At 18.4% G+C, this 25,398-nt stretch overlaps 5 protein-coding genes across 5 annotated transcripts; all 5 read left to right on the plus strand.

The window, feature by feature from the left end:
• Positions 1–1,290: 1,290 nt before the first annotated feature.
• Positions 1,291–2,235, plus strand: MKS88_001587 (uncharacterized protein; the record flags this gene model as incomplete). Its single annotated transcript, XM_067214526.1, has 2 exons — positions 1,291–1,374; positions 1,504–2,235. 2 exons carry the CDS (start codon positions 1,291–1,293, stop codon positions 2,233–2,235), a joined length of 816 nt encoding a protein of 271 aa, XP_067074953.1.
• Positions 2,236–7,373: 5,138 nt separating this feature from the next.
• MKS88_001588 (uncharacterized protein) lies at positions 7,374–9,276 on the plus strand (the record flags this gene model as incomplete). Its single annotated transcript, XM_067214528.1, has 3 exons — positions 7,374–7,397; positions 7,542–8,945; positions 9,115–9,276. The coding sequence occupies 3 exons, from the start codon at positions 7,374–7,376 to the stop codon at positions 9,274–9,276; spliced, it is 1,590 nt and encodes a 529-aa protein (XP_067074954.1).
• A 3,510-nt stretch (positions 9,277–12,786) lies between these two features.
• Positions 12,787–13,630, plus strand: MKS88_001589 (uncharacterized protein; the record flags this gene model as incomplete). The annotated part of the gene is made up of 2 exons (XM_067214529.1): positions 12,787–12,870; positions 12,992–13,630. 2 exons carry the CDS (start codon positions 12,787–12,789, stop codon positions 13,628–13,630), a joined length of 723 nt encoding a protein of 240 aa, XP_067074955.1.
• A 5,137-nt stretch (positions 13,631–18,767) lies between these two features.
• Positions 18,768–20,043, plus strand: MKS88_001590 (uncharacterized protein; the record flags this gene model as incomplete). Its single annotated transcript, XM_067214530.1, has 3 exons — positions 18,768–18,797; positions 18,989–19,726; positions 19,900–20,043. 3 exons carry the CDS (start codon positions 18,768–18,770, stop codon positions 20,041–20,043), a joined length of 912 nt encoding a protein of 303 aa, XP_067074956.1.
• A 3,797-nt stretch (positions 20,044–23,840) lies between these two features.
• MKS88_001591 (uncharacterized protein) lies at positions 23,841–24,737 on the plus strand (the record flags this gene model as incomplete). Its single annotated transcript, XM_067214531.1, has 2 exons — positions 23,841–23,924; positions 24,060–24,737. 2 exons carry the CDS (start codon positions 23,841–23,843, stop codon positions 24,735–24,737), a joined length of 762 nt encoding a protein of 253 aa, XP_067074957.1.
• Positions 24,738–25,398: the final 661 nt, after the last annotated feature.

The following is a 25,398-nucleotide window of genomic DNA, read 5'->3' on the forward strand; positions in this document are numbered from 1 at the left end:
TACCTGATTTATAGCACATATATAAGAGAATTTAAAGAAAGAACCATTTTTTTGCCATATTTAATATTAAAAAAAAAATTTTTTATTTATTTGTATTCAATGTTTAATCTGTATCTGCAAAATTATTGTTCTGACAAAACATGCTTGTGAATAAACAAACAAAAAATAATATATTATATCTGACATTTTAATTACAAACTTTACTAAATAATACAATATTGCAAATCATATTGTTACACTTCCTTATTTTTAATTTACACATAAAAACCTGTATGCTATATTAGTAGGTAAATTTATATTAACTGATATATTTTTATATTAAAGTAATTATATGAAAAATTCATATAATTATTTTACTGTGTTTTTTTTTTTTTTTTTTTTTCTAATGTATTATTATTACATCAAATATATTAATGTAGATAAAAAGTGAAAGAATTAATGGGATTAATTTAAAAAAATTTCATTTCTAAATAATGAAAAAAATTAAATTTAATAAAGGTTTAAATTTCTTAAAACTATGACACAAAAACAAAAAATAAGATTTTATTAACATTATAAGTATATATATTTTGTCATAGATTGAATATATGTTATAAATTGAACATTCTAAATATATTTTAAACCATAACCATATACACCTATACATGTGAACACTAAAAAATGTGTTATATTTTACAAAAGAAAAAAGGTTTTACTAGTTATTAAATTCTTCATTAATTATTACAAATATTGTATAATAATAATAATTAATATTCAACAAAATAATTAATACGTTTTTTCAAAGTGCAATATCTTAGAAATTAATATTGATAATAGGAAAACATCATTAAATCTAGAAATTACTATCCTAATATATAAATTATTTTCACATATCTATATTCTATACATTTAATATTGTAAATTAAATGAGTATTTAGTTATATAATATATGATATTTTTTTTTTTACTTTGAGAGTTTCTATAAAAAGAATTTAACTACTCAACTATATTAAATAATTAACTTGTACACTTTGAATATTTATGAAAGAATTAATATTATAATATTTTATTTAAAGTCATTTTTTTATTCATAACGTAAATATTAAAAATTTTAAATATATTTTTAAAGGTATTTTTTTTTGGTCCGTATTGTAACATGCATTTTAGCTATATGTATATAATTATCTTTCTATGAAGAAATAATAAAAAAAAATTGAAAAAATATATGTATTTCAATTTATTATTGAATGTATAATACTTTATTATATATATATTCTTTCTGAATATATTACAATTTTGAAAACTTATAAGATGGACAAAAAATTCATATTCGTATTTATTAAAATATCAGGGTTTACACTTTTACCTTGGATATGTCACTTTTGTAATGGCATGGTATGATGGTATTATTGGAAGAAATTTGTATTATTTATATTTTATTTTTTATTTTAATTAATTATTTTTTTATTATGAGAATAATTTTTCATTTAAATAAGAAATATATAAATTTTTCTTTATTTTTAGAGCTCTTTATATATAAATTTGGATGAAATATGCAATCTTTGTAGAAAGCCAAATACAAGAAATTATCGATTATTAACAATATATGAAAAGGATAAAGATTCATGTATTCTAAATTTTAAAGAATTGCCAAATGATGAAGTGAAGAAAAAAAAAAATATATATAATAATGAAAAAGGAACATACGAAAAGCACAAATCATCACATAGAAGTTCATTATATATTGAGGAATACGGTAAAAATAATGAAAAAAATAAACCTGATATACCTAAAACAAAAAAATATTCTAATTTTGAAAAACAAATATTTAAAGAACTTGATTATAAAGATTACCTTAAAAACATCAAGGCAATAGAAGTTAAGGAATATAAGAAAGTAGCACGTAAAAAACGTAGAATACGAACTTCTTTATTTTTGTTAGTTATTTTTATATTGATACTACCCATATTAGATCTTTCATTAGAAAAATTTATAGATGGTGGATTGTTGGGTTTATTAGGGTTGTTGTACTTGAAAAAAAATGGTGACGCACAATCGATAGAGGGGCTTTTGAGTACCTTGTTTGAAATAGGAGGATGGGGTAATTCAGATAAAATATTGGCAGGAACTATTTTTTTTTACTGTGTACCTTTTCTTATATTTGTTGTCATATTTATATTAGGAATGATTCACTACTATAAGAAAGTTATAAAATATGAAAATATGAAGTTCAAAAACAAAATAAATAAAAAGTAATAAGTGTTTTTTTCTAATGATGAACTTAAGGAATAGTAGTGTCTTCGATCATACACTTTGCAGCCATAAAAAGAACTATTTATGTTTTATATATGCGGCTAAATATATTAATGTTTTTATCGGAAACAGTAAAAAAGTGTGCAGCTATTTCTTTTGTTAATTTGAATTTTTGACGATTTAAAAATTTTTAAATTTTTATTTTAAGGATGGCAATATCTTTCCTAAATATTTTGTCTCCATATATACATCTTTTTGTTAATGTAGATTTTATGAATAATACATATATATATATATATACGTGTTAAAATTTATTTATTATATAATAATTCGCATAATTTTAGTGTAGTTTTTTTTTTTCATTTGACTAATATTTTTTTTTTATTTTTATCAATCAAGTCTAAAATTATTATTCTTTTAGGTTATTTAAAAAAATGTGTAATTATTGTTAACAATAAATATGTCTTTTTTTTTATTCTGTGTACATATATTAATAATTTTTATTACAGTGATACATAAATATATTTTTTTGCTTACAAACAAAAGAATCTTAATATTTATACCATAAAATATGTTTTATACTAAATACATTATAAAAAGTACTAAATGTAAGTATGTTTTTAATAGAATTAATTTTATATATATATGAATGTAAAATTATAAATATATAATGAAATGATGTACTTTTTTATAAATGGATTACTTATAAATACTTAGAGAAATGAGAATTTTAAATCGCTAAAATTAAAGGAAATTTTTAAACCAACTGTTATCTTATTTTTGTATCTAATTGTAGTGTTTCTTCAAAAATTCACACATTACTTAAATATATATTATATTGAAAATTATAATTAAATAATCTATATATTTTATATATCATTAAAGGTTTATACTAATGGACATAAATAAATAAAGCATTAATATATATTAAGTTGGATTTCTTTCCTAATATCATATATTTTGGATTAAATAATGGTATGTTTATATAGCATTTAATAATATAATATATGCTATTACTTATGTATTTTGCTAATAATTACATTATATATAATAGATAATTTAATTCATGGGATCTGACACAATTATCGAAATGAAGACAGTATAAGAATTATTTTATCAATAATATATATTATCTATTTTGTTTTTATGTATAATTTTATTTATGTTTTTTTTAATATAATTTTTGGTTGTATTAATTAATAAACTTATAATAAGAGTATGGGGGCTTATATTTTACTAACTACTAAACATACATATTAGATAATACATATTAAAAGAAATATTTAAATCCTATTATGAATTCATCTATTATTAAAATGTTTTATTATACTATTAATTTTTATGAATATACTAAATTTTTATATTTCCTAATAATATATATTCAATATACTAGCTAATTAGTAAATATATTGGTATATTTTTCTTAGGTTAATTTTAATTTTGTTTAATTTATGAAGTATTGAATTCTAAACTTTACATTATGGAATATATATATATTTTTAATGTAACACTAGCATGTGGATTAAATATTTAACTAAATATATATAAATTCCTATTGTTGGCAACATATTCCATGTAAAGCATTGAAAAGTAAAGTATGTTATATTAAGGATATTCTAAAAAATAAAAAATTAATAAATTTTATGTTTTATGTTTGTATATAATATATCTATATATATTATTTTATTTACAGGAAGCTAGAAACTATAATATACATGCCTTATAATTCCGATTAAGTTGTGTAAAAATATATATTAGATATATAATGAGAAATTCAGTATTGTCGAATATATAACAAAATATAATAGAAAAAAATTTTTTTTATACAAGATTAGGACAAATATAAAAATGTTATATATTTATTAAAATGTTTTACATTTTTAACTTGTAATGTTATTTTATTCGTTTATCTTTTTAATTAACCAAAAACATATGATCATAATTATATGAACATGTTTATTGAATTATCTAGTAGAAATTTAACCATAAATATTGTGTTTAATTATTTTATACATATAGATATATACATGGAAAAGATTTATATAAATGCATAATATATATAAGAATGTGGAAGGAATTTATTTATGAGGTAAATAATTTCCTTTAATAAACTACCCTTAATTCATTAATATAATTTTTAAATGAAACAATTTTTCGCATTATGATAATGTATTCTATTGAATATGTGCTACTTATTTATATTTCTAATATAAATTTATAATTCATTAAACCGCATTTACTGTATATGCATTTATTCCTTTATATCTATGATATGTAACTCTTAAAATACTTAAGTTATATAAGTTTGTACCCGTAATATATAAAAGAAAAATAACGAGAAATTAACTTTTACGACGAGAAATATAAATTGAGAAAAATAGTTTTATATCATAAGTATTTTGCTTAGATTTTAATAAAACATAAAAATGAAATATACATTAGTATTTTGTTAATATATAATTTCTGTATCATTTAAAATATTTCATTAGATTTAGAAAAAAAAAATATAAATATTTTTTCTTTTTTTTTTAACATTATGTTTCAGTATTAATCTATTTCATACCACATAAATAATATTATATTTCAACACCTTTAAATATAATTATTATTTTAACTCTTATCTAAAAATATATTATAACAATTTCGTTTTCAAGGATATCTCAACATACGCAAATAAACTAAATATAAACAAAAAGTTTAGATATTAAAAATGGATTTTTTTTGCTTTTAGTATATTACGTTACAAAAAAAATTATTATCAGCAATAATTTATTACATATGATAGAGAAATATCAAATTTTTTGCAAATATATTAAATTGGAGGATTTTCTAAATGTATTGTCTTGTTAATAAAATAAATTATACTTTAGTATATGAAATATATGTTATTATTACTAAAAATTATCTTCTATTTTTAAAAACAAATCAATATTATTAGAATTAAATATCAAAAGACGAAAATATTATTGTAATTTTACTCAAGTCCTTAGTTCCAATTTAAAAAGAATGTTTTTTATAGTAAATATTAGTATGATGAGCATTATTTATTGAAACGTAACATATTTAAAATAATAAATAAAAACAAATGAACGTTATAAAGCAATTATACATATATTAGATATTTTAAATTTAATATGAATACTAATTATCAAAAGAATAATTTTATAAATGTACAAAATGTGCATTCCCGTATGATAAAACAAAAATAATATATAAAAAGAAAAAAAATTGAAGATTAACTCTGAGAAAAAATATTACAAACAAAATAACTAAAATATTTTATTAGAATTATGTTTATGTTTATTAAAGCATAGTTATATTATTATGTATGATTACACTAATTACATTAAAAATACACTGAATCAGTAAAATTATTAAATCTTCATTTTAAAGAAAATATAAAACTTAATAAATAAATATAATAAATGAAAATTAACAAATAAATAACCTTTAAAAAATTATTTAATTTTTTAATTTTTTTTGATTTCTGGCAAAATAATATATTAATTATTCTATATTTTTGCTTATTGAAGATACATAAAAAAATGATAAATTTATGCATATATATATTATGAAAGAAATAAATAATAATCAAAAAAAAAAAAAAGAAAAAAAAGTAACGTTATATTTCCAAATTAAAATAATGCATATTATATGTATCAATGAAGTAAGAAGAAAAAAAAAATAAATAAACAAATAAATAATATAAAATATTTCATTTTGCTTATGCTTAATTCACAATGAAATATACTTTCAATATATATATTAATCGAAGTAAATATTCCTTTTTTTCACGTTTTATATATTTATTTTACGAGATAATTTCCTAATGCTGATATTACAATAATTTTTACGAATAAATGTTTAAATTACTGCAATTCAAAGGCGTAATAGCATATTCATAATAAAATATTTTTTTATTACATTCTTAATTTATTGATGTAATAAGTTATGCTTTAGTCTATTTATTATTAGAGAGAAGAAAATTATAAGAAATATTGGAGAACACATATAAATTTTTCCATATAATATTGTTACTTATAGATATAGTTTTAGTAACTATGATAAATTAAATAGATACTGTAAATATATGTTGCAAATTTAGAACATAATATTCAGATTATTTTAAGAAATTTTTAGTTAAACTTGAAATAAAATTTTCATTGTACAGCACAAATAAAAAAATGTTTTTATATTGTTTTCCATTACATTGAGTATTACTGAGTTTATCTTAAAATGCTTTACTAAAAATAACTCTCGTTTTATTAATATATATATATATATAGTCGAATTACAGAATGTAAACTTTGGGAACTGGAATATAGAATTAAAAATAAAAACTTGACTTATATTTTAAAATAGCTATTAAAGGAATGGAACAATCTGTAGTCAACTAAAACATGCTACTTAAAAAAATATCATATAACAGTTATAATAAATATAATATAAGAAATATTATTATCATATGAAAAATCATTTATTATATATTTTTCACTGGCACTTTTTTGTTATATTCTTCTTTTATTTATATATTTTTAATTATAGTAATAAGTGTTTGGTTAATGATTATAATGCATGTATGATTATTGTAATACCCACAATATTATTGAAATATAGTTTTAATGGAATAATTGCTTCAACAAAAAGTATATTTCGTAATTCGGTTATGTGGCCATTATTTGCAATATAAAAAATATATAATAGTTAAAAAATACTTGAAAAAATATAAAGCATTAAAAATAAAAATTTTAACTTTTTATATTACATATATTATTATCGATTATAAAAACACATGCTAATAATGAATAATTACATATATGTATGTATATATTATAAAGTTGCACTATATTATATTTCTTATTTTTTAAAGTTTCTTATTATACTTAATGAACGCCAAAGTTATTTACGTTTCAGTTAAAATTATTTACGTAATAAAATCTATATAATTATAATTTATTTTGTTAAATAAATTAGGTTATTCTTCTGATTGAGAAATGTGTATATATATGTAAATACCAACATAAAAAAGCAGAAATAATTCCATTTGTAAATAATTTTTCATTATTTATACATTAATATTTATATATGTACAGTTTAAATTATTAAATCTACTACATACTTTGTCAAGTTGAAGGGCAATTATGGAAATGAATGAAGAAGTTTATGTATAATTTTATTTTTCATATTACGAATAATATGATATGATTTATTTTAATACAGTTTATCTGATATAACAACATGAATGTATATACTCTTTATAAGGTATTTACATTTATTTTAATACGTCCTTTTATTAATTCTATTTTCAGGATGAAATTTTAAAAAGTTTACCCTCATATAAAATATATGAAGAATATGGCTCTAAGGTCAGTGGAGAATCATACGGAATTAATTGTAATATATTCAATTCAGTAAAAAAAGAATACAAAAATAAATGTATTAATCTTTGTAATAAAGTTGTAAGAAATTTAGAAAATTTTCCAGAAAAAGGTAAATCCGGAAACTATAAAGACTACTGTACACATTATATATACTGGATATATAAAGAAATAAGAGGAATGTTTAAAAAAGGTGTGAATGATAATGATATAGCAGATGTCATTTCTAAATTTATTGAATTACAATCTACTATTATTGAAACTTATCGGATATATAACTGTAGTTATAAATTTGTTCATAAAAATTTAAACGAATTAAATCAAAAAAAGGAAGAGAAATACTTGTATGAATATTTTACAAATTACGATATTATTAAAAGTAGAGATATTTGTACTTCTGTTGACATTAATAATTATAAAAAGTATCTTAGTTCTATTCGTGATTTATATAATAAAAAAAAGCGTGAATGTTGTGAGAAAAAAATATCAACATGTCCAGAATATTTTTTGCACTGTGGTGATGAGGTTAATCCAAATAATCTCCTTTCTGTATTAGATTCCACAAATAACGAAGGATGTAGTGGACTAAAAAGCATTGCACCTAAAATATTTGAGAAAAATTCTGATTCTACACCATTTAATCAAGAATTTATGAAATCAATTTATTTTACTGGATGTCCTGTTCTGAAAAGTGACGGATCTTCATCAAATAATGGTAGTATGTCATGCAATTTATTCCGAGCAAATGTCAATCCACGTAGCATTGTAACTGAAAATGGAAAAACGGCACAACAAGATATTCCTGGAGGTTCGTCTTTGCAAGTACAGGTGACAACATCGAAAACATATTTAGCAGACATTCCATCTGAAAAAAATAAAAAACAAGAAGTTGCTATTAGTCAAGGAGAAAAAAATAAAAGGAAATCTGAAAAAATCATAAATAATGAATTTAGATGGAATTTTGGAAAAGGAACATTACGTTGTCCACCTAATAAACCAGAAGAAGATGAATACGGAATGTGTGATTATATGGAAGAATTGGTTGAAGATAATTTTTATGCAAAAACAGAAGATTCTAAGGATTACCAATTTAAGAGGGGCCCATCATGGAAACATGAATACTTAGAAAGTGTAACTAGAAATAAACGACATGAAAATTTAGGGAAATCTAGTTCATTAAATTTGAAGGATTATGGACGTTTACAAGATATAGTCCATAAAAGAGCAGAGACTTTTTATGCTTCAAATTCAAGCGGAAAAGTAATTCCTGAAAAATATACAGAATATAATATTTTGCAGAACACTTTTGTTCGTATTTCCATTGTGAGTACTTCGGTAATGGGCATAATTTTTGTCTTTTTCCTTTATTTTAAAGTAAATAATAAATTTCGTTTTATATGATAAGTAAATAATAAGTTTCCTTTAATAATAAATTTATTTTAAAATGTTTTAATTGTAATATAATCAAACTTTATGTGTTTTACATATTTGATTTTTTTATTAGTTTACTCCCTTTGGATCATATGTAGGTAAAAATAAAAAAAGAAAAAAAAGATATAGGATTAATTTAGCTCAATTAAATACGCAAAGAATACCAAGGAGATTCATAAAACGTACTTATAGAAATTCTGACAGGAGGAGGTTTAGTGTAGTAAATATAGAATAATGAACTTCATTCCATTACTATTATATAGATTATAAAATTATTTATTTTAAAGATATTAAAAAACATAGCAAAGTGAGATAAATATATATTTTTATATAATAGCCATATTTAAAAAAAACAAACAAAAAGGAGATATAGTTAAAATATATTATTTTTAACTTTTTATATTTGTTTGCTTGTATTTCTTTGTATACATTTTAATAATATTATTAATTGAATTTTTTCAAAATAATTTTTTTTTAAATTACTATAATTTTAGCAGACTCTATTATTATTTCCTATATATAAAAAAATATACTTGATTTTGACGTTTAATTATAATTTAAGGCTCAATACGCAATAAATTGCAATAAACTATTGGTAGGATAATTTTATATATTTTAATTTTATTCATGATATAGTGTATTATGTTTATTGATTTGTTAAAGCTTCAAATATAGGAAGTTATTATAGTTATATTTAATAAAAAAATATATCTGAATTCATAGATATAATTAATTTAGAATAAATTTATTGGGAAATAAGATAGTAGATCTATGAACTTCTCAAATTGTAATCTTGATGTAACTCATAAAATAATATTCTTAAGATTAGTTCAATTTTATAAAAAGATAAAAATAGAAAATTAAGATTAAGACTAAGGATTATGTTATCTTCCACGTACAATTGTTTTTAATTTCATATAATATTTATATATTCTTATTTTATCTTATTTTTTTTGGTAAAATAAAATTTCTTCTGGCAAATATTTTATTTTTATATGTAAGATGAAGTTAATGAATAATACGAACAATATAGCACACAAAACTTTGAGCAAATATACACTTAATTAAAGTTAAATAGTAAAGATACTAACACTTTTATTAATATATATGATTTTTAGTGGATAATATTATAAATATAATTTACAAAGTGAATTAAAAAAAGTTATTCATTAAAAAATTAAAACAATTATTTGTATCAAAAAAAAAAAAACAAAAACAGGATATACTATGAATTATATATAGAAAATAAACTGTGTCCTTAAAAAATTATATATTACTGTTGTTCGGTAAAATAATTATAGATAGATTTTTAGATGAAATTCTATTAGAAATTATTATATAAAAGAATTTTTATTATTCAATCTTTCAATGTTAAAAAAAAATTTTATCTTTATATTTATAGAAAAATTATTTATAAAACAAAAAAAAGTACTTATAAAAAAATTTAATGAAAAAATTTTAAAGATACATAAGCATCCAATTGAATATCAAATTCATGAGGGAAATAAAATTTTGTTTGTAAATAATATATATAAATATTTTCATAGATTTAATTAACTAATATAAATCATGTAATTTTTCTTAACATGTATATTGCGTATATATTTTTTAGTATTTTAAAAGAACTTATTAAATTTCATTTCTTTAATTTATTACACATTTTTTTAATATTTTTATTTTTGTAAATTTTCATTTAATAATTTATTATATTTTATATAATATATTTTTTATAAAATTTGTTCATTAAATTTTTTATAGTTACATTACGAGATTAAACGATTTATAAATTATTTTAAACGAGATTATTTAACTTTATTTTATAGTAATATTCCTTGTGAATATGTTTATTAGATAGATTAAATTTTGTAAATATGTACAATATATTTTATACTTGCAAAAAATATGCATACATTTTATATCTAAAAAAATTTAATAGTTAATAAAATAAAATATTTAGTAGTTTATTTTGTATACTAATTGACTTGTTATATAACTAAGCATTAATAAAATAAATTATGCGTACTAATTAAAAGCTAATTTTCAATATATGAGGAATGAAATTATGAAAAAAAAAAATAACACTACATTATTGCAATTGACAGTCATAGATGAATTATATTTTTTGTCAAAATTATATATATAAAGTGTTACTCGTATTCATATAAATTTTTCTTATGTTATTTTAACCTTCATATTAAGATAATCTACAAATATTATAATCATTAAGAAAATATATATTTTTCATTTTGATACGTAAATATTAATTCATATATATAATACTTCTGCAATATTTCATTTAACTTTCTAGTATGGTTTAGTATTATAATATTCTATCTAAAAAAAAGAATAAATATTTTTAGTATTTTACAAGTATATTAATATAAATATGAAAAAAATACATCAATAATATATCTATTTATACGACGGTGAGTGTTAAGTATATAAATTGTATTTTGATTAATATTTAATGTTTTCTATATAATTGAATGTAACTGAATTGTTTAAGAAATATTTATATTAACTCTATACCACCTTTATTTTGTTTATACCATAACATTCATGGTAATAATTATATTTTAATTATAAAAATTTTAGTATGATTTTATTATAAAAAATACAATTGTTATTTCATTAATGAACTATTTATTTAGTTATGTATTTCGAATAATAATAAAAATTTTAAAGTAAAATAATATTAGATGGACAGGTATAAAAAAAAATATAGTTAATTTAATTTATATACGATAAAAGCTACTCTCATATAAAAAAATAAATACTGCATTTCAAAACATAAAAAAATACAAATATAATTTTTTATTATAAGAACATTAAACTTTAAAACAACATATAAATTATATATCACGGATTTTTTTCTTATTATATTAATATTTTTAAATATATATATGTTATTAAAAAAAAAAAAAGTTGAGTTTAAAAATATTCATATAGTAATATATATATAAATTATGAATAATTAATATTATAACTTTCATAAGTTATATTAATAAAATAAAAAAACATTCTTAGTTTACCTTTAAAAATTTATACTTTTTCAAAGAACATATATCATGCAACAAATTAGATTTTTATAAATTTACTATAAAATATAAAAAATTTCAAATAGTTACGTTTTAAATAATTCAATGCTTTAAGTGATATAAGGAAAAATGTTGTAAAAAAAATTTTTTTTCCAGCATCATTGTTATTATGATATAGTAATAATATTTTACCATCAGTAAGCCCTTTTTCTATAATTTAATGTTAAAAATATCAGAATTATTAATAAAAAAGCATCAATGAAATTGTTCCTTGTTTTCTTAATATAAAGAACAATAGAATAACAATATTTCATATATTCCGTATGCTCTATTATAACAATATATAATAATATAGAGAAATCATATGTATATATATATATATATATATTTTAAATGGATTAAATTTAAAATTATTTATTGATTTATTGTATTAAATTAGATATTTATAAGTAAATTATAATTATATTATGTTCATTAAAGTTAGTTTTTTGTAAATACCCTTTTTATATAAGTAACATAATTCATTTTTAATGTTATTCTTCATTAGTGTTGTAAAATAAATTAGAGATATATCTATTTTATTGAGTTCACATAATAATATAGAAAATTTTACAAAATAAATAAGGCTTCCTATGTCATTAAATGCATATTATATAGTTGTTAATTTTTTGAATATTATATACATTTAAAATTTAAAGATTTATATAATGGAACAGAAAATTATGTTACCCCTTTTTATTATTTGTTCGTTTATACTTTTAAGTTGGATATATTATTTTAATCATGATATGGTAGGATGATTTTATTTATATATATTTATATTATTCTTGTCGTTTTGTTTTATTTTTATTAATACTTGATTCACTGTAAAATTATTTATTCTTTTGAAAATTGAATATTTTATTTTTTTAGTATACCTTCAATAAATATTTGGATGGAAAAAACAATATTGATGAAACAAACGATATAAGAATTTGTCGATTACTAGCAAAATATAAGCATGTAAAGGATCCAAATATTACATGGCTAAAAAAAAATATAGAACCTATAGAAGATTACGCAAAATTGGGTAATTCTAACAATTCTACAATAGAAAAAGAAAAAAATAAAAAACCAATCCAATGCTCATTAAATGGTGCAGGTCAATATGGACAGACTAAAAAAAGTAAATCTTCTGTATACAATAAAGGAAATTTACATTTTGAAAAAAGAGTGTTAGACAAAATATATTATAAAAATAAAGTTAAAAATTTTATGAAGGCTGATTTTTTGTTTTTAAAAAATGATATAAAAGTTAACAAATGTATTATCTTTGCTCTATCAGGCTTCTTTTTAATAACTGGAATAATAGGAGCTGCTCCAATATTATATAATATTAAAAAGGCAAAAGCTACTTTTAAGTTGGACTGGTATGAAGGAATGTTTATATTATGTTCTATATTTGTGCTTATAGCTATTATAATAATGCTTTATCTCCACAAAGAAATTGTAAAATATGGAAAGATAAAATATATGAAGATTAAAATGCATAATACGGCATATCCTGAATGAAAAATAACTATTTATAACTGTAAGTTTCTATAAATTCTTGTGTTCTATAACCTCTTATATCTAATAAATCCATATGCACACGTCTAGTCCTTTTGATCTTTAACAGTGTAATTGTACACTTTAATTTTTTTTCTTAATTTGAATGTTTTAATGCTTTCTACTTAGTATATTAAAGACGTTTTCGGTTTAACAAAGTATTATAGTTAATATATATATTTCTCTATTATTCAAAAATATTTTGAAAATTATGTGTATGATCCCTAAAATTAATATATATAAAGGCACAATTCATATTATTTTGTTTATACACTTATCCATTTTATTTTATTTATCTTATTTTTTTTTTTTTTTTTATATTTTTGTAAATCCATAATAGATTATCATTTGAGTAAATAAAATAAAGCATTATTCATATAAAATTAAAAATGTATGTGTCTTGTTCTGCATTTGTTAAAAAAAGGTGAATGTATTGTATTATATATATATATATATATATACTTAAAAAAACTTTAATATTTATATATTATGTTTTATGAAAAATACGTTATAAAATGTAGTGTTTGTAAAAAAACATCTAATGTATGTTTACTTTTCTTTGTTTATACGAAATAAATGTGATATTATAAATATATAATAAAATAATAATCTTTTTAAATATGAAATATTAATAATAGTGTACTAAGTTTGGTATTCTAGGCACTTAGAATTAAATAAAGAGTTAAAAACATATATAATTTTATTATTGAGCTTAATTTTGTTTTTATAAAGGTATGATATTTTATTCACATAGAAAAAAATTCTATATTTTTATTTTGAGTAATAATAAAAAAAAAATTGTATTATTTGAATATTTCATTATTCTTGGAAAAAAACAAAAAATAATTCGTAAAAACATTATTTCATTATTTTGTTACCATAATTTTTATTTTAATTTTTAGTATTGCGTTATACTTTTATTTTCTAAATAAAAAAATTTACAGGCAGAACTATATAACCATATAATTATGAAAGTTTCGTTTATTTAGATGCTATCCTGGGTGTTTTTTTTTTTTTTATCATTTTATATCTGACATGAAATATTTAAATTATTTAGAAGTAAGCTTTCATTTTTATAATATATATGAAGAAAGTAATATTTGTAAAACTGTCTATAAGATCAAGGATGAATATATAAAAATAGCTAAATAAGATATATTAATATTTTACTAAAATTTGATATATATACATAAATATTATAAAACATATATAACAAAAACAATATAAAATATATTAAAATTTATGAATTTTGAAATCATTAAAAGGTATTATTTCCTTAGGAATACCTTTACAGATTTTTATTAGAGAATACTTTGTAGTAATAAAAAATATATTAACTAATATTGGAGGGTTAAACTATATACGATTCACTTACGTTATTCTGATACATATAATAACGTATATTTGAGAAATATAAAGATTTTTAGAAGGACTATAGAAATCATATCACTATATTATATCCTAATAAATGAAAAAAAAAAATTAGCATTAAGCAAAAGGAAATATAGATCATTTACCATATTAATAAGAATTGTTATGTTACTATTAATAGTTTTAGCATTATTTATTTTTGATATTATCAATAATAATTCCATTCAAATTATTAATAGTGTATAACAATTTGTATTTTAAATTTTAATAGAAATTGGTATAATATAGATATTGAAAATTTGAGAGTACATTTTTTTTTTTCTGAGTATTATTTTGCGCTTTTATCTCATATTTTCTGGAATAAGTAAAAGTAAACAGTTGTGGATAATATAGATTAACAAATATCCGAATTTATAAACCAATCGAGAAAGAAAACATAAATTAGCAGAATAATGCATACTAATTAGAATTTAATTTTTAGGATACTTTTAATAATGGCATAGAATAAAAAAAATTAATTTATTTTTAAAGCTTGCATTAAGTGAGCTCAATGCCAAAGATAACTTATTTCCAACTATAAAGAAGAAATATATATAAAAAGAAAACTTTTGATAAGGTACAAATCAGTAAATTACATAAATAATATATAGATTGCTTGTAATATAACATAGTAAATGTAACACAAAGTGATAATTTAACATATAATGAAGAATTTTTATAAGGATGATGAAAAAAACGTGCAATAAAAGAAAATTCATTTCGTGTATTGTTCATATTTGCATAATTCTTGTTATTTATTGTAGTAAATACAGAAAATTCCTATTTAAAGTCTTATGGAGTATTATGTATATCTATAGAAATAATATAATCATTATCATAATTAAATGAACTATAATGCACATGATAAAAGAAGATGTATCACAGATATTAATATATATGAAAATAATTGTTGATGAGTACATGTTCACACTAACTATGGTAGTTGTAAAAAAATGTTTAATATAATGAACACTATATAAAATAAGAAGTAAGAAACTTTATTAAATGAGATCACTGAATTAAAAATATTATTCTAACTCAAATATTTTAATATACTAATTAATTAATTAATTAATAAATTAATTAATAATATTTAATATATTATGTGAATATATTAATTTTACTTTTTATAATCATTTATCTTACGATTTGTTCATAGAATGATACACAAAACTTTAATACACAGATATTATTTTTAATATATACATATTTTTAAGTATAATAATTATACCATATTTTTTCTTTTTTTTCGTAATTTGTTAATTTCTAAATATGCATAATTCATTGAATAATATTATTATTTATTCTAAGAATAAATCATCTTTTCATTAATATATATATTAATTTTGAATTATTTAAATACACTATATTTAATTATGTAATCCTTTAATATATTTTGTTTTAATTTATGTAACTACATATTAACGGTTTAGTAAATTATTAGTGATAATATATATATAATTATACTACAATAAAAAATATAAAACCAATCTCTATTCTATTTTTAATATATATGGGAATACATATACATTTTTAAAAATTTATTTATGTTTTTATACTGAATATGGATATAATATTTGTGAAATCATAATTTTTTTAATTTAAAAGGCTAATTTTTTAATTTAATATAGTAAAAACTTATTATTCGTTTTGGGTTATACGAAAATAAAGTGGAATCATTATTCTTTATTGTATATCGATAAACTTATAAATATAATTTTAAGAATAAAAAGTGTTTTTATTTAATATAACTGAAAAAATGAAATCAAAATATAACAGTAAATTATTATATAATAATTTTTTTGTTCGAAGATTTAATCTCATTTATATATATATATATATATATATATTTATAAACATCCTTATAACATGAGACAAATTTTGTGGAGTAATATATGATTTATATGAGTATATACGTTAATGATATATATTACTTTAATTTTCAAATAATAAATTTATCTTTAAATTATTAATAGCAATGTTATATAATTTTAAAGAACATATATATAATTTAGAATTTATTTAAAAATAAGCTGTTATAATGAGATAATAACGTATTAAAAAATAATATTATTTTTAAAAATATCAATGAACCTTAAATATTTCAAATGATGTGAATATTAATTAGTAAAGAAATTGTTGATATATTGAAGAGAATGAATTTTTTTATAAATAAAGGATAGAGGAAATATATATATATATATAAACAAATTGAATCATTAATATTGCTTTGAATTATATGCTTGTTAAGTAAATTCAATATTAATAGTGACATAAAAAAATATGATTATATACATTATAAGAAAAAAAAAGAATAAATTGATAAAAAAAATATCAATATAAATTTATATATTTTTAATAAAAATAAATAATAGCATAAATATTAGAATTATATTATAAGTAATTATTTTTAATATCGATTATTCTTTCTGAATGATATACTAGAATTATTAAAGAATAGTATAGAGCATTTAATGTCAAGGATATATATTAAAATATGGGATATACATAATATAATTTTAAATAATATAAGTGTAATGAGATACTATTTAGTATACTTAATTAAATGTTTTTTGATATTTTCTTTACATTTTGGAACTTAAGAACGTTAACATTGAAAAATACAACTTATTTATATTTCTTATGAAAAGTTCATATTATTCATCATTTTAAAGTTTATAAGGGAAAAAAGTAATAAAATTATTTAAAAAAACAAACAAATCCATAAAATATATATATAAGAGATATAATTGTTAGTTTCCTTATATAGGGGACTAAGAATCATTATTATATATTATAACTACTATAATAATTGTATTTATTTTTTAACTTATTTGTGCATAATAAAAATACATATAATTAATTAGAAATGTACACAATATTATATTTGTTAATATAGTCATATGTATGTTTGGAAATTTATATTATTATAGTAATAATCGAGTATAATAAACGGATGAAATGGAGAGATACTGAGAAATTGTTTTGAACATTGTAATCATTTATTCTTAAAAAAACTTTAATGATACAGTTATGACTGTATGTTACTTTTTTTTAGTTCTTATTATAAAAATATTTTTAATTACGTTATTTCAATATATATGAACGATATTTATATAAGCAAATTACGTTAATTTATAAGCAATTTTAATTTAATTTTATATTCATCTGTATATGCCTCATTATAAGTTATATATAAACATAATTAATATAGTGAAATCGCATACTTACATAAGAAACAGTTGCCAAATTAATATAAAGATCATTTTTATAATGTTAAAGAATTGGCTTATTTTAATAAAATAGGTAATTTAAATGATGAATGAATATACATACATATATCTATTGGAATCATGTATTTTGTATATGTTTATAAAAAAGACTACTTACATTAAAAAAGTAAAATGTAGCAAGAATTGAAAAATATATATATAAATAAAATTAAAAAAAAATTTTTTTTCACCATTTTTTATAAACATGTATTGCTTATTAATTATATTATATTATTATATTTTTTCAATTATTATTAAAGATTGTCGTTATATAAACTCATAATTATGTTTTTATGATTTTTACATATTTTAAAATTGAGTAATATGTTTTTTCAAGAAAAAGTTTATTATTTATAAGAATTAAAATAAAATAAGAGTACACATATCGTGAGTTATAATTGTTTAAACATAAAAACATAATGTCCCTAAATATTATTATTGTCCCGATAGTATATATTTTATCAAATACGATAAATGTTAATAATGTCGGATAAAGTGTATATTCATTAAAATATATTCTTTCATATCTCTTTACTTTAATATAATATAGGGCGTAGAAATAAAAAAAAAGATTATATTCAAGTAAAGGATTTATTTATTATAAATATATACATATTATTTATTTTTTATCAATTATCAGGATGGTTTAGGCATTTCACTTCCTTATACACTTAATTATAATAAACTAAATAATAATAAGCCCTATATATCCGATGATATATGTGGAAAATTAGACAATGAGTTAAATAATTACGATGGTGTTTTCGAATTTTGTGAGAATTATACAGGAATTTTCGAAAATTTTGCTAAATTGTCATTTACTGGTCAATTCAATCATGATTCATGTACAATTGTGAAGTTCTGGTTATATGATCGTTTATTTAATTTACCATTTAGGGACAAAAAAGTCAATAATGATATTAGTGAAATTATTCTTAAGCTAAAAGAAAATTTTAATGTGCCTGAAAATGTTAAAATATGTGATTTATTTAATTTTCCTCATTTGAAAGAGGATTTTGATAAAATGAAAAGTGTATACGATTATGCTACAAATTATAGTACAGTTGAGACATATCTTAATGATAAAAGTTTTATATGCAATCAAAATTTGAGCAATTATATTAATGCAAATTATGAAATATATATTAATACAAAAAATAGTTGTAACAGTGATAATATAAAAAATAAGAAATATTGTAAAGTATTTGATTATATTAAAGGGGCTCATATAAATGAAAACTACCCTTTATCATGTAAAGTAAAAGGCTTAGAAACTATCATTGATACGGAAGGACATATTGTGATAAGTATGGAAAAAGAGTCATCTGCAATCTCAGAACAAAAAGATTCTATTCCATTTTCTAATATTATCATGGCAGTTATTTTCCCACTTTTAGGAATTTTTTTCTTTTCATTCATTTTGTATAAAGTAAATACAAATCGTATGTAAAAATTAAATACTATATTTTAATAGTTATAATTTATTTCATAAAATGTTAATTATTATTATAATAAAATTTAATATATCATATATTTTTAATTTTTAATTAGTTTACTACATTTAAATCATGGTTAAAATCACATTTATTGAAAAAGAAAATAATTCAGAATTACGAAGATGAAGAATATATGCAAGAACATTTGAGTGAAAGTTATCGCACAGATGGACATCATATATATTATCATCCTTCATGAAATGTATAATAAAAAAATAAACATTTAAAATTGGTTGAACTTATACATGGAACATTATGATGCATTAAAAGCTAAATAATTTTAGAAAATTATTGTGAAATCAGATATTTAAAAGAATTAGTATATATTGAAAAATATTACATGGTAATAATAAAAAATATATTCATACAATACATTAATATAAAAATATTATTGTTGAATGATTTGATAAAATTATGAACCATTGGGATAAGGATAGATTAAAGGAAACTAAAAAGGACATATCTAAAAATGTAAATTCATAATACAAGAAAATTTAGAAAAACATATTCGTTTATAGAATGATATAAACCATATAAATTACTTATATAATAAAAAAAGTATAAATCTATATATATAATGAGACAGAACATAATACAGTTATTCGACAAAATTAAAAAAAGTAAAAGAAGAAACTTTCAGAAATTATATCATCTAAGAAGAATATATTATAATAAAACTATAGAACACAATATTGTAATTTAATATAAAATAAGATATCAATTTGGCATATTATCTATATAAAAAGAATTATTAATATATATAGAACATTTTAAGTAAAAAAAATGAAAAAATTAAGTTAGAAATTTGAATACTTACTGGTTTCATAATCCAAATGTGAAATCAAAGATAAAATTAAGTCTGATATAGAGATTATAATTTATTATGTTTATTCAAGTTAAATACTCTTTATATGGAGTAATATGAAGGAAGTTATAATGTAATGTAATATTAGGATAACATGTATAAATGATAGATTAAAACATTTCGATGTAATTAATTGTTATTAGAGCGTTAAAAAAGTACATACTGAAAAATATATCATATATTATATGCCAGTAGTGCAGTGAATAATAAACAATAAAGAAAATGCTTATATATATTGTAAATTCGGCCATATACAATTTAAAGTTTAATTTTAGAAGTAGTTTATGTAGATGCATAACAATACATAAAACAACGTTTTTTTTTAAATACGCCACATAAGTGTATCATCATCTCTTAATACGCATAATGAAAATTTAAGCAGAGAAATAATAATTATAATTTAAGTAATTTCTATTATATATTTATATTTATAAATAAATTTTCTATATACTGTATATTCATTATACTTTCTCATTTTAGAAAATATTATACAAGAACAAAATAAATATTGATCATCAAAAAGTTTTATAAAACTCAATAGAACAATAGAATTAAAGCATTTTTATCTGTAAAAAAAATTATGCTTATTATCATTTTACAGAAGAATCGAATGAGTATATTGTCAAATATCTTATCAAGATATTTTCTTATTTGGTATAAAACGAAGATCTACTAAACGTAAAAGTACCTTTTATTAGATAAAAAGAAGTTAAAAATATTGTGTTGTATATGTATACTTGTATTATATATATATATATATTTATATTGTTTCTTAAAAATGTATAATATATTCTATTAGTATAATTGTATATTAGTAAAATATATTATATATGTCTAAAGAATGCACTATTAAATTTAATGATGAAATATAAAAAGAAAAAAAATAAAATTTTAAAGAATAAAATACATCATAACTTGTATAATAGAACAAAAATATTTATACAAAATAATGATCCCACTGTTGCATTTATTGGGGAAAGAAATATAATAATAGTTTAATTATGTAGAGTAGAATATAAAATTATTAATGAATAAAATATATATAATTACAGCACGAATATAATATAACATTGCTATAATAATGTATATATATTAAACAAGGAAAAACAAATCAAGAAAAATACTTTAATGAAAAATTGAATAATATGAATAGCTGAAGATAATACAAATTAAGTTTAAAGTAAATTTGTGCAATAAAATTATATTACAAAAGTTACAAAACAATCAAATTATATAAATAACTGTAAATTATTAAATAAATATATATATAATTTAGAAGTATTTTTTTTTTTTTTTTAATTATTTATTTTTTATAATAGTAATTTTTCATAGTACAATTATTATGAAATTAATATTATATTGTTTAAATAATATATAAAATATATAATATTTTTATAGTTATCGCCATTCACAAGATGCAACTGTGTGTAATGTATAAAAACCTTTGTATATTAATATTTATTCTTTTGAATGTAAACTTCGTAAAAAATCACCTTAATTTCATTTATATTAGTTGAGTAAAAGTTAAAATTTCATATTTTATAAAGGGAAGTATTTATTTATGCATGAATAAGATATAAATAATTTGTTCTATACTCTATAATATTTTAATAAAAAATATATATATATAAAATAATTTTCTGAGATATATTATTTAATATTTTATATATTAACACTTCGTATTTCTTAACGATATTATTACATATCGTAATTTATTCTATTTCTATGTTGTTTTATTAGTTATTTTCTTTAAGTTATACTAAATTCTAAAATTGCTATTTTAATAAATTTACTTTCATTTATTTTATTTTATTTTTTTTGTTGGTTTTAAATATTGCAAAAGTTTATGTAATTATATTAGTGTTTTTAATCAGTATAAATAAGACTATAAATAAGTTATATTTAATTATTAATAATACTGCTAAGAGGATTTCTCATATATTAGTGTAATTTATAATTTTAGTAATATCATACGTGGGATATGATTAATTTTAAATAATAAAATATGTCAGAAGTAAATTGAACGATACCTACTTTTGTGATATTTCTAGAGGAGTTTCGTAATTGTTGATTTATTTTAATTTTGTAAATATTAATTAAATATATATCATAAATTAAATTTATAACTAACGAGATATATATATATATATATATATATTAATGAAAGAATTAAACACACATATTACTGAATCAAGGTTATTTTGATATTAAGATATTTTGTGTAAGAATTATTATTTCTTTTTCATTGAATTTCTTCTAAGTACATATATTTAACTAAAAAAAATATATTAACAATTAAGTAACATTTCACTTACAAATTATCATATAAATTAAAATTAATTAAAAATAATAATTATTAAAAATTATTTTACAAAAATAAAAAATTAGTCATTATTTTCCATTAAAAAATATATTTTTTCAAGAATTACTTAGTTCGAAATTAAATAATTTTTTTTAATTATATTATGGTCTATAAATTAGTTATTTAAATGAGCACTAACTAAACTGTGTTATAATTAACGTAATATATAATGTTTTTTTATGAATTATTAAAGCTATTTTGTTATTTATAAGACTAATATTTCTAAGAATAATAACATTTTTATTTTAATTATAATGTTAATAAAATTAGAATAATTTATAGGATAGATTAAATAAAATTAGTAATTATTTTTGCAACATGTAGAGAAACGTATTATATATATATTATATACCTTCTATGTATTCTATATAAGCTCAATATTTCTAAATATTTAAAAAACATATTTGTTCATTTTTACATTATTATGAAAAAGTATAATAAAAACAATTATCTTATCAGTGCATTACTTTAATCAAAAAAATTATATATTTTGTATATTTATAAATGTATAATATTTTTTTATAAATGAATTTTGCTCTTTATTTTGATAATATTAAGTTAAAAATTTTATAATATACATATAAAGTTTTAATTTTTTTTTTGTAGATGTAAAACTCCACTTAGTTTTTTGCATTATATTAACTGTTTAAGAAGCAATAATAAAAATAAATATTTTAAACAAATGTAGTATTCTTCTTAATTTGAATTATATTACAATAATATTATTTTATTTCTTTCTTAACATATTAGAATATTAATGGTCTATAACATGGAACAAATAATTAAGCTAATATTATGCATTAAATTTTCTGCGTTTATAATTTTAGCTTCGATATATCATTTTAGCAGTGATGTACTATGATTATTCCATTTAAAGACAATTTGATTATTTATATACTTAGTTTTATAAATTAATTAATGATGTTTTTTATCATTTCATTCTGTATTCTAATACGTGACAAATATTTACTCTTCTCTTTTTTTTTAGATCGTGTTTAACAAATCACTGAATGTGAAATGGAATCTCGATAGTATATCAGGAGCAATACGCTATCGACTACTAGCAAAATATAAAAAGGATCAGGATTCAAATACCGTAGGTTTAACAGAAGATATATCAAATAATATGAAATGCAAGAATATAAATATATATAATAATAAAAAATTGACCAAAGGTAAAAACAAACAATCAAACGGAAATTTACTAAATAAGCAGCAATACTACACGGAAATTATAGATTATAATAATGGAATGTTTGATGGAAAACATTTTCATTTTCAAAAAAAATGGATAAAGAAAAAAGATTTTGATGATTTTGTTGAAAAAAAGAGGAGAATTTGTGATATAGATTTAAAGAAAATAAAATTTAGGAATTACGGTTTTGGTTTTACTCTATTTTTTATTTTTTTATTCCTGGGAATAGGAATACCAATATCACCAGGATTAACATTTTTGAAAGTTGAATGGACAACAATTAATGAGAATCCATTAGGTAAGTTTTTTTACGATATTACATGTAAGTTGAAAGAATTTTTAAAAATGGATCCTTATGTTATACTTTATAGCATTTTTATTGTTATATTATCTGTTATACTTATCACTGCAATTTATAAGATTTTAAGGAATAATGAAAAATATGAAAAAATTAAGTTAATGTCTGAGTAAAATAAATAATAGGGAATATATATCTTTATCTAGAGAAGCTTTTAATATGAAAAACTATGATATTATTAGTGATATACTTAATAAACATGCATATAATATCAAACGTATTATAAATAGGTGTGTATATCTGATGTCTTCGATATAAAAATATAAATAGTTATATTTTTTATGTTCTTGTGTATTTGAATTTTTTAATGTTTTCAAACAGGTATTTTAAACTATTAATTTAACTCAATATAAACAATTGTATATTAAAACACATTTCTATAGAAATATGTTTGCTCTTTAAAATTAATAAATAATGCCACAATTCATATAATTATTTTGAATTGTGATAATTTATATTCCTACAAAGTAATTTTCCTTATTATTTTGCATCTCATTCTAGTCTGAAATTATTATTTGTTTAGGTTTTTATGAAAACACATTGTAGATTTTAAATAGAGAAATATGTATTTTTTTATATATTATGAAAGGGATCTTATGTAGTTTGATACATTTATACATATATGCATATATATATATATATATATATATATATATATATATATATGTATATATTACTAAGAAGAATAATTAATATTTATTATATAAAGTGTATTTCATTAGAAACATGGAATAAAACATATTTATTGAAAGAATAATTATAGTGACTTTTATT

This window comes from Plasmodium brasilianum, chromosome 5 (genome assembly GCF_023973825.1).
Source record: "Plasmodium brasilianum strain Bolivian I chromosome 5, whole genome shotgun sequence".
NCBI lineage: Eukaryota > Apicomplexa > Aconoidasida > Haemosporida > Plasmodiidae > Plasmodium > Plasmodium brasilianum.